We start from the raw sequence: 19,480 nt of genomic DNA on the forward strand, positions 1-19,480 counted from the left end.
CGCAAATACAGTTCAGTGAACATTTAGTCTAAAAACATGGTGTAAATGATGTTTTTCCAAATCAACTTGGCATGTTGGGGCTTTAGGATAGTTGGATTAAATCTAACCTTCAATTGACATATGTGTGAGTAAATAATAACTGAATTTTCATTTTCAGTTTTGGGTAAAATATCACTTTAACATGTTTTTCAATGAAAATGAGAATGATGATGTAAAAATAATCACAAGTCGTACTGCAACTGCAACACAAGTCATACTTAGATAATTTTTCAAAATCAGTCAGCCATACTCTTCAGTGAAGTCTGATCACAATGCAGCCATAATCAAAGTGACAAGAAAACTTATGAATACCAGGTGAAAATGCAAAGGCCCATGGATTAGCTGTCATTCCGATTATGGTTTCAGATACACATCGCACGTTACTACCAGGTGAAAATTGGGTCCGCTTCCATGGAAAAAAAAAACTTTGTTAAGTTATAATGATACTTATGTCCTATCTATGTGTGTGTATGTGCCGCTCTGTGCAGATTCTAACACAAAAGGTGTTAATTGTGGCCTTTGTATCTTAGAAACTGTGAGGCTGTGTAATTAAAACACCCTCCTGCTCTGCACACCACACTCCCACTGCTACCACCACACAGCCCAGATAGGTAAACACACACACGTACACAATAACATACACAGATGGCGCCTTCAACTCATCATCAGGAACTAAGCCTCTGACAGATTTCCTATGTTGGTTTAATGACATGCTTTCTAGTTAAACGGGGAGAAATCCTCCATCATGTTTGCCTGATTCCATCATCTGACTTCATCTTTCATTATCTATCGCGCTCCATCTCCACTACCCACTCATCTCATTTCATTTGGATCCCTGTCATTAAATCTACACCCAAAGCTGTTCATATCTACACAGAGGAAGCCCTCGTGGAAAATCCTGATAGAGATGTGCTTGGTGAGGAGATTGGGCACTTTTTAAATTTTAATCATATTGAATATATACTCACTTTCCACAGAAGCAGTAGTTTCAGTATTTTTACAAAATAAGTACCCTGGTACCAGTGCACTCAGACAGAGGCTCTTTTGCTGAGTGGGCAGAGGCGTGTTTGTTTTAGTGTGCCAGGCGCAGCGATAACTTCTGATCTGTGGATGAATCAGTATTCCAAGGACACAAGAGAGGCAGTGTCTGATAACAGCCAACAACAGAGAGAGACTTTTCTTCCCTGGCAAAGCTGAACAAAGGTATTCTTTAATCACAGACGTAACGCAAGCCTGTTTACAAGGTGACGACTTCCCCAAGAGGTTCCGCTACAACAAGTCAAGAACTGAAAGACAGAGGCGGTCAGAGAGGGACAGGAAGAGAGAGATGGAGGTTGGGGAGGTGGTGCTAAAGTGAGAAAGACACAGTGTGTATTTGAGGTTAATGAGGCAGTGCGGCAAGACAGGGGAGGCAACAGAAGGCGAGACAGCGTCGAGCTGTGATCTTCTGCGCTTTCCAGAGCATATCCCATTACACTGCCATTACCCTGGGTCAAGATGCCGTGATTCCCTACCCTGCATCCTTCCCTCATGCTGGCGTCACCCCAGCCTACTGCTACACAGGGTCATAATTGATTGGTCGGGCAAGAACACATTTTATCAGGGTAGTTAACCTACTTGCCTCTGTGGCTGTCTGACAAGAGAAAGATATATAGATGCAGTGAAAGCAACCTTAAGATGAGAAGGGGGCAAGTAAACACTTCCAGGATTCATGTGACCCTGTTTTGGCCAAATGGCATCTCACAAATCCTCAATCTTTATATGCCAGGTTCAGACATGATATCAGCTGAATAATAGCCTCACCCGACAGATGTAAGGTGTCAGGTGCAATAATTGATCATTTTATCCCGTGTAGTGTATCATAGTAGACAGTGGGGTTAGGTCTTTGTAAAAATTGTCGAATCGGTTTGATATTAAGCTAAATACCTGCAAATGTTTCACAATAAAAGCCTTCTTAAGAATTTAAAGGTTTCTGTCCACTGAAATGCTGGAGGGCTTTTAATTTGAAATGGATACAGAAAGTGTTAAGTTTGTATTAACAGCATTATGCAGTAATTTTAAGATCAGAGTGAGGTTTCATACTTCACACCTTTCATTCTGTTACGTTACTGACTGTACTGACAAATCATAGTTGGCGAGCTACTTTGATAACACAAGAAACAGTCAGAGACAAGGTGATATTAGAGCTACGCTGAAAAGGGAAAATGAAAAGGTCGTTGTTTATTAATGTTCCAGGAATCTTTTTCACACACTAGTTAGCAACTTACCATGAAGACACTACTTGTACTCCTCACCACCATCTGCTCAGCTATGATATGTAAGCTGCTACATGTGCTGCAGACGGTGCTGAGAGTATTGTACCAACAGTCTATATTTCCCATCATGCCTGCTAGTGTTGGACTGGTTGTTCAGTTTGCTGTTTGAGGTGGAACCGTAAAACAGAGGAAAGGTTTTTTTTTTTTTCTCTTCTGATGCCTTACCACATATAAGACAGACCATGTCATACACACTGGTTGTTGTTGGTTGTTTACATTTTTTTTTGTTTTTTGTGACATGATTGTTCAGAGGCCAATGTGTAGTCTGTCAAGTCTTTTGGCCAGATCATGGTAAGAAGTTATGAAGAACTATAATTGCCTAATGTGACACAATAACTATGGTAACAGACAGAAATATTTATCTTGGAATAACTCTCTTATTTAAAGCCACTACAAGGAACTTTCATATTTTGTTGATTTTGGAGGCCACTGTGGACAAAATCAGTAGTATTTCCTAGTACGAAATATAACGTCAAACATAAAATTATAAAAAATAAAAATCTCCTGCTTCCCTTTACCTGCCGTACATTGTAACTTCGCATTGGAAAATGTAAACACAGGCTTGTTTAATCAGATTGCAAGGTTTAGGCAGTAGCTTTAACTCCAAAAACATATCACTTCATTTCTTTGTCCTGTCATATTTTAAAATAACCTTTCACTTCTCTCCCCACATTATCACTTGAGCTCTCATCTTCTTCCACGTTTCCCTTTTTGTCCCATTGACGCTGAGCCTGCCGTTACTATATTTACCATCTATTAGACACAGTCTGCTCTTTAGCTCTTGCTCTTGTGGTTCTGGTATAATGGATTCTTTGGAAAGTTATAGAGGGCAGTCATGGCTGATTTCTAGCATTCACTATGCCGCTATCTCCTAACAGCTCAGTCCCAAATCCTCTATTAATCAAACATTGATTCATCAATAACTAAATCAGGGTTTAGTGGAGTTTTATTATATGTTTAAAAGCTGGAGCTGGAGAACTGAAAGACTCATCTCTCCATAAACATTGACATTCATCATTCATTGTACTCTATTCTACTCTATTGTATTCTATTCTTGGCCTGAGGATTTGAGCGCACTGGGCTGACAAACTGGCTCATCATGATTTATTATTTCACTGCTGTAGTTTGAGGCAGCGGACTGATCGCAGCTGGCTAAAGACACAACATGAGTCTATCTATCTGTATTTAGCCTGCCAGGCTGCCTCACTGTGCGCTGGTGACATGACAGACACTAAGCAGTGAAGCCATTGTATCTGGGCTGGCCTGAAACAGGGAAATTACTCAGCCCATTACGGCAACGAGAGGCGCACTGGTTCCCAGCACTTAGTATGGCAATGAGGCAGCACAGTGGCAGACATCGCACACGAAGATGGACACATGTAGAGACACACAAAGGTGCACACACACGCATACAAACACACACACACACACACACACCTCCACTGACAGCTGGCTACCACTGTCAGTCTTTTTCCCTCTTTTGAGAGAAGAGATGATGAACCTATTATGTGGACCTGTCACAGAGAGATGGACAGATACACACATGCTGCAAACACACATGCACATACACACACATATGCACGGTCCTATTTAATTGTACATCCATCTGAGCACCAAAGAGTTTTGTTCTGTGACCCATTAGAATTCAGCATCCCTGCTCCGGCTTTGCCTCCTGCTTTTGATTTAAACCAGAGGGGATGTGATCTGACTGTGATGAATGCTGAGACTTATCACACTGCTCAGTCTGAGTGTGTGTATGTGTATGTAATACTTAATATTCTTGTAATTAACAACGCCTGGGTGAAGGTTGACTCACGGTGATACAGATGGACAGACAGTTCTATGTCTAAATGGACGTCTCTCTTTTGTACGTCCACATGTTCAAAGCAAACACTACTCTGATCTTTCAGGAGTTTTTATTAGGTGGTTCAGTGGCAGCAGATGCCAAAGATTGCATGTGTATGAGAAAGTGTGTGCAAGGCGCTGTGTTTCAGATGACTGGGGCTTTGATAATGTATTCATGCCTCCCAATGACAAATGGCTCCCACCAGGAGGCGGTTTAACATTTAAATGAGGAGCAGGAGAAAACATTGAACCACAACACACAGCAGCGAGTGGATGCGCAGGGGCTGGCTAGAGAGGCACGGCATGTACCAGGACAAAGACGTTAAAAACCTGGATGAACACACAACTTTGAGCCTGCCACACGCACAAATACACAGATCAGCCAAACAGTGAATAGAAAAACCAATGTGAAGGAAGGAGAAGGGAGTAAGATGCGGGAACAGCTGGCGTCCCGGCGGGGAATCAGAGAGCAGAAGAGAATTTGTTGGCGTGCAAAACCAGCAGCTACTGCTGAGAGTTTATATAAACAGCCCATCAAGCCCTCTGCTCAGGTTGGAACAATATCTCCTCAAACAATATCGCTTCGCTGACCTGCCAGGCGCAGCTGCCCAGGAAAAACTGGTTTGTGGCTTTTCGGTCATTAACTCAGACAAAGAAACACCTGATGGGAGAAGGGAGACAGTGTGCAGAAATACAGATGCAGTGATGAATGTATCAAGGCATCAAGGTAATTTATTATCATCTAATAATTCTGTAGTGCACGTTTCAAATTTGGATCAGGTTGAATGTAAACAGCAGCAACAAGATGTGATGATAATATGGTCGATGTCCTCACGTTAAAAGTTTTGTTAAGAAACTTTTGGCAAACTTTGACTGGATTTGAGCATGAAGCATCATCAGCGTGAACTTCCTCCCTTCGTCTTGCCAGAGTCTTGCATGTTGCATCCTGTCAGCTCCAAACTGGTCTGCACTTCAGGTGCAACATCTTGATCCGAGATTTTGTGGAGCAGTTTTCTCCATGTGATCCATGTTGGTCCGTCCAGCTGATCTGACAGTGTGGTCAAAAGATTCTGTGTGCATTGTTGATTGTCTCATCATCCACTGCTTTTCAATCCAAACCCCACACTTCCTTTTCCTATGCCTAAGTGTATTTTTGACATACGTATAGATGTCTGTTTCAAGATGAAAAATAACAGATTAAAAGAGAAAAGTATCAAAGTTTGAAGGACCTGCCGGCCACAGCATCTGCATGTGCCAGTGTTGCTATAGCAATGTGACCACCAGGGCGTGCAAATAAACAGATGTGCACACACAGTGACCATCACGCATTCATTTAAGTCTACAACTTCACACACCATGGAGTGACAAATGGCTCTGTCTGCATCTCCTGCAAGTGCACTTGATTGCTATGGCAACAGAGCGTAACTTCCAGACCATACACTCACTGCTGCAGATTCTCTAGCTGAGATGACCCCTGACCCTGACATAAACATTATCATTTCTTCATCGCCTTGTTAAACCCTCAGATCCTCTTCTTTTCTTCTCTCTTCTTTTCTCCACCCCGCTTTTCCTTTTGTTTGTCCTATTTCTGTGCAACATCTCGGCCTCTCTTCCTTGATCCCGACTCCCTTCTTTCCCTGTAGTATGTTCGCTCCATCGTTCACCATCTGTTGCTGCCGGGAGGGCTGCTCCAGCTGACCTGCCCTCATGCTGTTAACCAGGAGCTACAGTCAGTCTGTTGCTAACCATGCAAAACATTCACCAAGAGTATACTTCCAATTTCAAACTGGCACACAAGGTCAAATCGGCTTAAACTGACCATGGGATGGCCCATGACAAAAGGAGAAAATCCTTAGCGCAGAAACCCTCTGATCCATTCAAGTTGCACGCAAGACCTAAGACTGCAAGTATATTTTATTTTTGAGAACAAATTTTGAGTACAAATTGAATCCCATCATGGATAGATAGTAAATTTTTAGAATAATGTGTGAAGAAATATACAGAGAAAAGCTGTGGATAAATATAATGCAATGTTGGTAAAGACCTCTCTCTAACCTCCCTTTTAGATCTGTTTCTTTCAATCGATTTTCTTCTGTTCCAAAATATGTTTTCCCAATTGTCTTTTGTGTACAAGTACTTCTCATATATGCCTCCTCTAACCTCCCTTTTTGCTTGACACAAGTCTATATTTCTCTTCTCACCCTCCTCCTCTTCTCCCATGCAGTGTACGTACAGTACGCATTCATCTGAGGTCTCCACATAAAGATGTAAGGGTAAAATCGATATCCTGTTGGTAGTCTACATAGGTGTGTTGTCATACAATCATTGCATAGATCGCTGTGGGGAAGGAGCAAATTTGTCCTGTCAGTGACAGAGTGTGCAGTGAAAGAGATGAGGCAGGGGTCAAGATGACATCAGTATTCTGCTCATATTTCAAACTACGTGCACACAAGCATCAATACAAGTGGGTTGTAAAGGTCTGGGGGCAGATTTTTTTCTTTTTTTTTTTTTGGTTCTCTTATCTGTGTAGGTAAAAAAGAGGGCTAGAAGCAGCGTTGACACAAGTCTAATCTATCTCACCTCTTACATCATAAGACATAAATAGACGGAGTACAGCTTGACTTTTATGCTTTGGCTCAAGGGATGGCACTGCTGGTTGGTGAGTCCACCACCCTTATTCCAGTCTGAAACATCTCAACAATTATTAGAAGGTTTGCCAAAACATCTGTACATATATTCACAGTCCCCAGAAGGTAAAGCCTACTGACTTTGGTGATCCTCTGACTTTTATTCTAGCTTCACCATTTTTTGTTTGTTTGTTTTGTTTTGTTTTTGGTAAAATGTCTGAACAAGCCTTGGATGCACTGTCATGAAGTTTTTTACAGGCATTCAAGGTCCCAGATAATGAATACTTCCAGCTCTTCTGATCTCCTGTTTTTCCCTCAGTGCCACGTTCAGGTTAACGTTTATGATTTTGAGTGAAATGTCTAACATCCATTGAATGGATTGCAATGAAGTTAAGTACAGATATTCAATGTGATAACTTTGGTGACACCCTGATGGCCCTGAAGGCCATCATAAGGTAAAAAAAATTAAACTAAAATGCCTGTGTGTGCATTGTGATTGTAAGAATATTAACACATTAATGTTAGCATTTAGATAAACCTGTCTATGTCAGTTTTACACTTTAATGATTGATCAAACAAATAAGATCTGGGGGTCAGTTTCACAGTCAAAGCTTAAGACTACTCTCAGACTAAAATGATAACAAAATAAAATAATAAAATCTTAACTCAAAGTGTCTTGCACAGATTTACAGACTAAATTGAAGCTGAAATGAATCCTTGAAAGAGACAGGTTTAACCCCTGCTTAGTACTGTCTGTGAGGGAGCATGGATTATTCTCTCAGAGGGCCATAACTGAAACTTAATTAATTTAACTTAATGGTAAACCAAAGGCCAGACACCTGTTATTTATTAATGGAAATAGTCACAGTCTGTTTTAATAGCCTTTTTTTATGCTAACTAAGATTTTCTGATCAAATTCTTCTTGTGTCCTAGTTAAATCCTGGTTAAAGCATATTCTTGGACTAATCAAAGCACTGTCTGTATAACTGGCCCCTAATATATTACTGGTGAGTTTTAGAAGTGTTGGAAGGCTGATTTTGTAATCTTCAGGCTAGTTGTTTCCTCCTGTCTTTGTGCTAAGCTAAGCTGCTGCAGTGGACAGCTTTATATATTTACTGTACTGACACGAGAACTCAAACTCTGGGCAAGAAAATGAAAAAGTGGATTTCCCAAAATGTTAAACTATTTGTTTAAAGCACATTTACAGAAAATATCAAGCTGTACAGTATGTTCTTGTCCTGTCTGCTCTTCTGGCTCCAACTCTAATCTTACATCCTGCCTTGTCCACTCCATTTCTCTTCTTCTCTACCTATTCCCTGGCTCTATATCTTTTTCCTGTTATCTCCTCTTATATCCCTTCCTTTCTCTTCTTCCCCTGACCCTTCCACTTCCTCCACCTTCTCCTCCTGCCCCATCATTACTCCTCTTTCAACGCTCATCTTTCTGGGGCTGCCAAATTTCCCAGCACAACAGCGCTATTCTGCTGCCTACTAATAGAATCTCTCAGTTCCTCTAATGGATCTGTCAGAATCTTCCTGAGCACAGGAGACCAGATAGATTGATAGGGAGAGGGAGAGAGACCGGGCGAGAGGGGGACAAAGGGACAAAGAGACACAGAAAGAGAGAAGCAAAGAGAGAAAAAGAGAGAGAGACGCGCCGGGGCTCTCGACACTTTCATCAGTGCCTTGGAAAGTCTCAGAGCAGCAGCTCCACTGACACTGCCAACCAGCGACCATATGGTCGGACAGAAGCAGTGCCACTTAAGGCCATCCCATTGTCACCACAGGATGATGTCAGTTTCTCTGTGGCCAGGTGAAACTAGCAGACGGGCTCAGTCCTCCCCAACAGTGAACTGTACTTAAACGCAGAGGCAGGCTTTGTTTCTACTTTTTATGATTGCTTCAGTGATTCTGCATCAACATTCATCATTCAGGAAGAAATCTTTGTATAATGCAAACATGGACTCTGCATAAAGTAAAAACTATATTACCCTTTAAACACATTTAACACCTTAAATAGGTTCCAAAAATATTCTGAGTGGTAATTAAAGGAAACTGTATATAGATATATATCATTATCACTTCTGGTGCTGTGGTGGTTTTACACTTCTAAATTAAACAGTGGGATCAGGGACTTTGACATTATTTTTCTTTGATTTTTTTTATATATATTACTTTATTAACCATCGCTCTTGATAATAACATTCCTGTTCTTCATTTATGTGTCAGTTTGTGTGCATCAAATGGTTCCCTTAATTACTTTTGTAACACTGTGATATAATGTCACTGTAAAAATAAAAATTCAAAAACAAATTCAAAAAAGTGAAGAACTGATATAAATTTTAAGTTATATCGCCCAGCTCTAATATATATTATATTAGTCTAAAAGTACCAGAAAGGACATGTGCATCTACAGGTTTTACATCTTATTTAAAATGTCTGTGTATGTCTAATTATCTCCTCTCATTTTCATATAGTGGAGTATCTGACACTCACCGTTATCTGTGGCGATGAAGACAGCTGTGTATTTATTGTCATGGACATAAGGAGACTCACGGTCCAGCGAGGCCGAAGTGTTGACAGTTCCTCTGACTGGGTTCACACTCAGCCAGCCTGCTGGGTCTCGCAGAACAGCATACCTGAGACAAAGTAAATAACATGTGTAAGAAGTTGAGACCATTTAAGCACTAGAACATCAACTATACTCTAAGTATACTTTCTTGCAGAAAAGTTGTCTTTAAAGTTTATTTTGGTCCTATATTTTTTAGGTTCCAGGCATTTCACTGACAGACGGCTCCATAGACACAACAACAAACAAGATAGACATTTAAATACTGAATATTTGTCCCTTACAGTATAGAACTCCACTGAACTCTAGACTCCAAACATCCCAATTTACAAAAGCAATATGACAGGAGTGTAAATTTTCAGGATCATCATTCATAAATGCACGAATGCTCTTGCTGATGAAATAGATACAGTATGTATACATCCTAAGTAATAGTTGCTTTTTTGTTTTGTTATGTTTGATCTACATGAGCAACAAGACCAGCTGACAACTCCATGAAAAAAAAGAATGTGAAAACAAGGCCAACAAGTTTTTTGTTTCTGTTTTTTTTTTACACAGTCTAAAGGACATCACTGCGATTGTACCTTATTCACTTATTCCACAGAAAAAGAGAAGCTATTTGAGTACCTTGGACACCACAATCTCTTCAACCCAACAATAAGTCTGAAACCAAGCAGGTCCAGTGTTTCATTGTGAGTTATAAGATGCTTTATTTCCACATATAATGGCTAGCATCCAATAAAATCAACAACAAAAGCACATCAAACTACAGCTCAGTGAAGTTTTTCCATCTGAAATAAGACACCGCACACTGATATGTATGGAGATGCATTATGTATGTATTTCAAGATTTTTCTAATGCCTTGTTTCCAGTGGGAATGTAATGCAGTGTGGTTTTGATCCATCCTCCACAGGGCTTCATGCCCTAAGAACAGGAACATTTCAGAAGCGGAGCGTTTTGCCCACCTGATTTTCGTGACTTGCCTGGATTTTGTCAGTTTCGCCATTTCCAATTGGTTTTTGTGTTTCTATTGTGGGTAAGTAGGCTGCATAGTTAAATGGTTTCTTTTATGCCTGTTTTTATGATCGTAAGTCTGCACAGGGTCTTTTATTTGGAAAATTGACTACCTGCTTGGGTTGAACAGCTCTGTGCAGCTGCTGTGCACTGTAATCAAGCATTAAGATTATCACATCCACCTGTATGGGTATGTGTGTATGTGTGTGTGTGGCTAAGACATGATGCTTTAAGTTCTAGAACTAAAACGACCAAAATAATAATAATAATTGGTGAAGAATTAAACAATATTGTACTCTTTAACATAAAAAAACATGATTTCAGTTCAGTGTTAAATGTTCAGTGTGTAACAGCTTGATCCACCAGGCACGGCTGTGTTGTTATGTCTGCAACTTATCTGCTGGAGCTGATAGCTGACGTTCAACACAATGCTTGGGACTCCACCAGCAGTGCTGCAGTGTGTCCGAGAAGCGGCTGGTGGCACCACTTCAAATACACACTGAGTCTTGAGTCTTGAGTTTTGATGGATGTCACATCAAACTGCACAGAGCAGATCGAGCAAAAAGGAAGTCAGACACAGGAAAACCATAAAGAACCTGGTCAGTTTTCAAAATAAAAGACCCCATGTTGATTTGCAATCATAAGAACAGACAAAAAAGAAACTCTTTAACTATATTGACTACGTATCCACAAAGACCAAATCTGCAAAAACTGAGAAAGTCAACATAATAAGGTGGGCAAAACACTCCACTGCTGAAACGCTTCTGAGAAGTTGGTGCTTGGAAATACAGGTGAGGACGGATCAAAACCGTGGTGGAGATGTGTCATGCACACTGGAATCCACCCTAAAGTTTTTTTTCAGCAAGAGAAAGTGGGACATATATGAAAATAGGTTTTTAGAGTTACTTCATGTTCATATCTGCTCCTGAGTGCATATGTGGGTGACTGCTGCAGCAGCTCCCGCAAGACTGAGGTTGGAGGATGATGGAGGAGATCCACAAAAGTCTTGTGGGCGAACAGCCAAGCCGGCGTCGCCTTGAATACGAGCCGAGGAGAGGATCATGACCCCGCTAATGTGGCCACTCAGCCGGCCACTGATGGCTAGTGGATGGTGATTGGAAGGGGCTTGCATCTGTGTTAATGTCACACGTGATTGATTTAGGAGCTTTCATGCGCTACTTTTATATATACTTGCAAAAATGTGCACGCAAAAGCACACACACATGGCAAACACATACTTAAACTATTTTTATAAGAACTGTGGCACATTACTCATTTGTGCACAAAAGCGCGCACACACAAGTTTCTCAAACAAACGTGCAGACACACAATATGACAGACTTTGTTCACCACAAGGCCGCTCTTTGCCAAAGTGCTCAGCAGTAGACAAATTGTCTTTGAAATGGAACTCTTCAGCTAACAGAGCGCGACAAAGCCTTGGGAAATGGCTTTGCAATCAACCTCTGCTCACACCTTTCCCCTCACACTCTCACTCACACACACTTTCCCTGCCAGTGATTACTACAGTTAACCACCACATATGTTTTTACCGTAACAAAAGAGGCTCTGCTGCAAGGTTAAACACACTATTAAAAATGACACATACAGTATATCATTGTACACGTTCTTGTTCTGCACGTCTCTGTCTTTCTTACACATACACACGTATGCAAACCCACATGATTCATGAGGCCAGCTCGGCCAATAAAACACAGGCAGGCTCACAGGTTATTAACCTCCATATGTCTCAGTCCTGCTATTACTGACTACACTATCACGCACACTCTACAATCTCTGTTATATGTTAAAAATATGTAGTGTATGTATACAGTATCTATACTGTATGGATTGGTGTACTAAGTCATGACTGATATTATCAGCCGCATATTTTAGCAACAAGAAATTGCTGTGCAGGAAAGTCAAGGTTATACTTGAGGTCATTTAGAGATGGTGTCTCCTCTTTTTATTTTTTCACTGTGTAATATACTGCTCAGAACATATCTTTGTCACAGTTCTTCAAAGAACTAGTTTGATATTTTGGTAATCTGCTTATTTGCAACCAGTCAGCTTATCTTAGCCCAAAAAAATGGGGAAACACAGCCGACATGGCCTTGTCCAAAGGGTAAAAAAAAGATCTTCCCTACAGACACCATATGTAGCTGCAACATTGTGATTGTAACATTTGTTTATTTATAATATAGCAACGTTCCTGCAATCAGTTTTACTGAAATAATTTTACTTGGTAAGGTAGCTACAGCGTTACATGTCAAATCCTGGCAGCATCACGTTTCAAAAATTATGTTGCAACTGTGTTCCTGCAATGACTACGTTTTAGAAGGGTTTACTTAACACAATTATTTTTTTGTATAAAAAGATTGAAGTGTAGCAATTATTTGTTTGGATTTTACAGGGGTTTGTACACTGGACTATTTCTTTCTGGATCTGCCAGAAGACATCATGATATTGCCAAGACTGCCTCTCATCATTGTGCTAAGCTAAGCTAAGCTAAGAAGCTGCCTTCTTTAGCTTCATATTCAGTATACGGACATTAAAAAGGCATCAATCTTCTCATGTAGTGTATTTCCCAAAATGTCTAACTATTCCTGTAGTGATACATAAATGTTTGCCAAAAGCAAATATCAACTGATATATTGCTTTCAGATTTTTCTAAACTTCAAATGTCAATGTTGATATTGGCCTCAAAAATCTTGTTAGTTTCACAGTAAATCCAGATACATTTCAACATTTCATGCTCTGCTACGTCTTTGAGGGGGAAGTAAAAATCCCTCCCTGTTAACCAGGGATTTGATTTACCCAACCAGCCTGTATTCATCCCTGAAATCTTCCCCTGAATGTTCATTTTCATCCCACATAAACTCACAGATACACTCTAAAGCTCAAACCCTGGGAACCTCTTTGAGACACAGTAGTTATTCTATAGCTGACAGCCAAATACAATGAAGCTCCGCAGACTGTTGAGAAAAATATCAGACAATATAATGTTTCCTCCGACAGCAGAAGTTTTGAAGAAGTGTAATGCTTGTGTTTGCTTTAGTGCAGGCTCAAAGGTAACCAGTAAATGACTCAGATCCACTGTTCCTCCCCTCTGTGAAAACATGGGGACAGTCCATTAGAGCCCTTTAAAGGGCAAATTAGAAAGACATTAAAAAGCCATTAGGAATATTCATATCTGGTTATACGTGGTTATCTCCAAAACCAGAGAAGACCCAAACAAATCAGTCAACAAATGAGACAGCGCGCAAACACAATGGTCGCACATGTCCTTATTTAGCAGCACACACACACTCACACATACACACACAGTTTAAACATGCTCACACAAAAGCAAGCAAAAAGTAAATCACACAAGCTGAAGTACATTCTGCTTGCACGGGGAAATAATTCTCAAGACAGCGAGGTGATTTGTCCAGATTTTTGCTTGAGTGGCAGAAAGTGCCACATCGTGAGGCAAACACTATGACCCCAATGTTATAGAGAGCAGGCAGTTATATTGTTCTTTCCACCGCACTGCAGGGCTACACCCTCAGGGGCTACTCTGAGCTGCTATAGCTGCCGTCAGAGCCCGGTCAGGGGTTGTGTGTGCAGGTGAATGTGTGTCTGTAAGTGTGTATGTTTTGGTAAGGGATTGCCCTTCCCTGTAAGAGGACATAGAGGAGCCTGGCTGGGAGCTGGCAGGAGTCTGGTGCATCTGTCTGACTGTCAAGGAGTCTCATTAGAGGTGTTTTTTTTAAGTCACTACAAGGAGTTTTTAACTGGGTGTGAAACAGTCTCACTTTAATACTGAGCCTCAATATGACCTACATAAGCAAACAACACCACCCACAATAAGACGGGCTATTTCTATACAGTTATTCTTAAAGGAACAGTTCACCAGAAAATCCAAAATACATATTTTCCCCCTGGCCTCTAGTGCTATTTATATTTTTGGATTTTTTTAGTGTGAGCTGCAGAGTTTAGGAGATATTGGCTGTAGAGATCGAGTTTCTAGCAGAAAGGAAGTAGCTGTGGTAGATGCTACTGCAGAGAGAAAGTAGCTCCTACATGAAGCTGCTAACAACAAAGTGAATGGATTATCTTGAATAACCTTGTTATGCTTTTCAGAGAGTGACACTGGTTTAGAGTTCTTCAAATGTTTGGTTTTATTTTTTTCTTTGTGCTTCGAGCACCACAGGTCAAGAGAAGGCAGACACCTCTATGGTGGATATCTCTAAAACTCTGATACTTACACACAAAAAATGTAGATGAATAAAAAGCACTACCAGCCAGGGGAAATGTGCATTTTTGATTTGGATTGGATTCTCTATGAAATAAGATGACATAAGCCTGGTAAAGTTTCAGTGAGTAGTACTATAGCAGAGAAAGATGCTAATATTTTTAAGCACTGGCCCCATGGGCTACCAAGCCCCTAAATTTGGAGGCCTAAACAATTTTTCCTTATGTGAAAGCAATACAGAAAAGACAGTTTAACACAACTGAACACAGCCTTCCTTAACTGTGACACCTGTGTTTTCCACATGAATTGTGAAGTGGTGTTTCCTAAATGCACTGTTTCAATTGAAAAACGAGTAAGTCATCTTGGCTACTTGAGCACACACCACAGTACACTGCATTCTCATATGCATCATATTCTAAACAGGCCATGGACGCCTTAACTATATGAGCGATGGAGCAGGGATCCCCTAGTGTTTTTGTTATCATTTCACTTTTTCATAGTCTGACTTTTGCGCTTCCGTTTCTTCTTTAAGAACTGAGTTAGAACTCTGGGTGGACTACTAAACCCATATTTCAGTGGCCCTGACATATGTGTAGCTAGTCAGAGATGAGTACTGTTCATTGGGAAATGGGATGTTTGTCGAACTGTAGTATTGTGTTGGCGATGGCTCGCATAAAGGCATAAAACTTGGTGGCCACAGGGGCCTTCAACATGAAATATTTAGTGGCCACAGAGTCAGTTTTTGTGGCCATGGACCATAGGGTCATGGTTAATGTTGAACCCTGTGTCAGCCAGTTAAAAGCAAGAAGTAGGAGATTTTCGATGTTATATGTATTTTTTGGGGGGGAGAGAGAGTGGGGGAATGACACGCAGCAAAGGACCATGGGTGGGAGTCAAACCCACAGCTGCTGCAGAGGACTCAAAGCCTCCATACATGGGGCGCACGCTCTACCAACTGAGCCATCCAGGCGTTTTTGATGTTAAATTTTGTGATTATGGTGGTGAAAAGACCCCAGCTTTTGTCTACAGGGGCCTCCAAAATCAACACAATATCAAAGTTCCTCACAGGAGCTTTGAAGAACCAGCCATCCTTTCAGTGTTTTTGTTTTGTTTTGCTTTTTACAAAGGGTTATTTTAAGTTATGAGTCAAAATTGAGATGATCTGCTTTTAAGCTGAAAATACTATCATTTAGGAGAACTGAAGGCACTTGCTAATTTTTGTTGTTGTAGCTGAAAACATGTAATTCATTTAATGAGAAAGCTGTACTGAAAACCAAATAATAATCTAATATGAACACTGCAAAAACCTGGTACAAAATGATGTTTCCTAGAACTAAAAAGAGTCTTAACCAATGTGTTTTGAGGGTATAATTAATTTATTTTGACAGCTAATTCTGAAGTTAGTGTCTGAGAGCAGAGCTCTACTGTCGCTCTCGCGGATGTGTTGAGGCAGACGAGCTCTGTCTCACTCTGATCTGAGCCTTGTTCCTCAGTTTTCTCAGACAACTCAAAGGGATCTGGGAGCAGGAGGGAGAATGAGGCTTGCCGCCCACTTATAATCCCGTTACATCAGGAGCAAAAGGCTGGCATACATTGTGTGCATCTGTGTGTGTCGTCATGTCAATAACAGATGTGTGTGGGATACACAGAATAAGAGAGAGACAATTTGCGGTAAGAGCTAATTTAGAGAGATGATAAAAGCAGCATAGAGAAATCATAAAGGAGAGCTCTTTGCATAAATCCTGATTATTGCTCTTGTTTCTTTTCGCTTAAGTAACATACGTTGCTGGCACCTCTGTTAGCAGTTGTGATATATTGCAGTTATTGGTGCAGCTTCCTCTTTTAAATGCACATAGGTTTGCTGGATCAACACGATGAACTAATACTGAAATTAAGCTCACTAATGGGGTTGGATTTGGACAGTGTGCTTTCTAATACAAAAGTTGAACACCAAAGTGCTTTTCAATTTGTTTCATTTGATTCCTATTATACCGTATGCTGTTTGGTGCACGTCCTGTTTGTACATCGTGTCTGTGTCAACACACTCAAGCTAATGACCTTAAATCATCTTAACTGACTTATACTTTTCTTGCATCATTAAGTAAACTATTAAATGGATGGAAATGTTACAGCAAATGTGAGTTTCAATCAAATACTTTTATTCTAACATACAGAATATAAAGTGTTGCAGAGAAGTTAAAACATTAGTGAAGACAGACTGTCATCACACAGAAACAGACAGTATTGGTCCTTTCCTAAAACCCTGACCTACATGTGTATGAGATCCTCTTGTGGTGTCAGTGTGAATAATGACTGTCCATTCTTAGTAATAAAGGCAATACTAGTGTGAGAACGAGGTCAAGTGGATGGTTGGGTGTCGGGTTGCAATCTGAATTCGGTCGCCTACAAACCTGAAACACTGTTGTTCCATTAGACATGAAGCAAACCTCATCAAGCTTAAAGGGCACTTCAGTGATTTACTATTGCACTTCAAAAAGTTGGGGATGCCACTGGTGACAGCTTTAAAAGAATCGTTTCAAAACCACTGGTTCCAACATTTCCCATGATGCAATGCACTGAACCCCGCCTCCTTCCTAAAAACCCATGTCTTTCAAACATCTCTGGGATGTGACATGAGATATGAGTTAAACATCTGAAGTAAATTGCAGTAAGTGATTCTGGAGAAAGATAGCCTGAATTTGATTGTTGAGACTCCCAGGTTGCCAAATACTGACACTTTTGGACAGTTTTTGAATAAGACTAAACTATCTTAGCGACTTGTGATTGGTCAAAGGCCAGTGTGCTCACACAAAGCCAAAACAATGAGGTCAAACAGAAGCTATCAAGGAAATAACTCAAATCAAGTAGCTCCAATAGTTTAAACTTTTGGTAACTTGGATGCAGAGCTCCACAACCAACTGATCATCACACACATTAGTATGACATTATAAAAGTTGTTATTGCCAACATGTTGCCTATTTTGGTGTCCACTACAGTCCTTCAAGTTCTGGTTTGTTCTTCACTAATTTCTGGAGAAATAGCTGGCTCTCTGGCTGCTACTTGCTTCAGCTCATCTTTACCAGCCGTCTGTCTGTCTGACACAACAGCTACCTGCTGTTTCTGGTAATGAAATTGAAACTGATGAAAGCGCTGGACTGAACCGATGGTTAAAGGTCGTAAAAAAGAAAATAATGAGATGAAAAATGCTAAAACATCATGCAGAGTTGATGAAAACTGAGGAGTTCATCATAATTCTTCCTGGGTTTGTCAATGAGTGACTCATTTCACATTACACACAGTCATTCCACCAGTTGTTCACGTAAAACATTAATAAGTGCAGGTTTAACAAGACCATCTCCATAGAGGTCTTCCATACAGAGGACTGTACAAGTGCTTTTTGGAACAGTGCGTCATTTTGGAAGACAATGTCATAGAGATACGAGGACTTTCTTTGAACCCTATAGCAAACCGACCAGTGCCTGTGGTTTCACTGATGCTGATGGCACCTACTGCATTGTCTAAGATGACACCATCTTTTGAAGTAACGCCATATATTTCATGCATATTAGTCAAAGAAGTGAGACAACATAGAATATTCTTGTGGGTTTTTAAAATAATTATCATCTACCCAAAACCTCAGTGTTTGACTTTCAATTATTCCTCTTTTTCCTCCGTTCGAGGCAAATTTCACAGTGGGAGCCAAACACAAACACACATGTGCTCACAGGCATACACCAACTGTTCACAGCTCAGTCAAACATCCAGAGCTCCAGATGAGGTTAGAGTCTACATGAAACTCCCAAAGCATACGCTGAATTCATCCATCTCTCCCTTAAAGCTGAGCTTGTTTTTTTTTGCTGATCCCGTGTGGGTTTCCAGGGGGGTGATGGATATTCATGCCCTCACCTCCCTCTCCAAATGTGCATCATTAAGTTTCATGAAACAGCTACAACAATGTAAGTAGACTGGTCAGGTCGTGCATATGCTGAGTTTAAGGGGTGAATTGGCTTGGGGAGGTTCTCAGCTTCAGGTTCTGAAGCACACCGCCCACCCCCAACCCCACCCAGGAGCTGTGGGATGATTTTCAAAGTCAAAGGGAGATTTAAATGTGAGAATATATGCAAAGATTATGCCAGTGGTTATGCATTTACACTATATTACTTTTATTTTTAAAGCTAATAGTGATGTCACAATTTCAATTATAAATCAAAAATGTATCAAAATGAGTTAAGTAAAAATCAATAGCAAGATTGGCATTTTTCCCAGTAATTTCTTCACTCCACCCTTGCATACCTCATGCATCAGCCACATGTCCAAAGACAAAAAAGAAACAAGCAAAACAAAACTTCATAAGCAATGCAACAAACCAGTGATCTATTGATCTTTACCAATCAAGAATAGTCTAATAATGTCAGTGCTAAAAAACAATATGTTTACAATAAAAATCTAATGGTTGAAAGGTGGTTTTGGAGAATTGTGACACAATTAAAAAGCTATAATATGTGACATTTCAATATAAAATGTAAAAAGAAATGCGTGACAAATGTTAGATATTTTGTTGAGTTGTGTACCAAAATTTGCACCTTTTCCAAGGTAATGTTGCATATCCTGCTAGCCATTGGTAGCTAGTTGCTATAACTGAGGAAAATACAGGATATGGTGAACCCTTCAGAGAGTGAGGAAGGAAACGAAACATTATGTGAATGAAACTTAAATATTATCTCATCCATGAGCATGATCTGTCCCTGCATCACTATCACAATCTCACTTTAATTTTACTTTACTTTTGGTCAAACTTCTACAAATCAAATGAAATTGCATGAAAAACATCTTTCCT

At 40.3% G+C, this 19,480-nt stretch overlaps 1 protein-coding gene across 1 annotated transcript in view; it reads right to left on the reverse strand.

The window, feature by feature from the left end:
- The window catches only part of cdh13 (cadherin 13, H-cadherin (heart)), a 452,332-nt gene that overhangs the window by 38,650 nt on the left and 394,202 nt on the right, over positions 1-19,480 (reverse strand). Inside the window, exon 12 of the mRNA XM_084734875.1 lies at positions 9,322-9,464. Coding sequence (XP_084591001.1) covers positions 9,322-9,464 — 143 coding nt within the window. The remainder of the gene's footprint in view (positions 1-9,321; positions 9,465-19,480) is intronic.

Source organism: Lutjanus erythropterus, chromosome 13 (genome assembly GCF_056507025.1).
Source record: "Lutjanus erythropterus isolate fLutEry1 chromosome 13, fLutEry1.hap2, whole genome shotgun sequence".
Classification (NCBI taxonomy): domain Eukaryota; kingdom Metazoa; phylum Chordata; class Actinopteri; order Lutjaniformes; family Lutjanidae; genus Lutjanus; species Lutjanus erythropterus.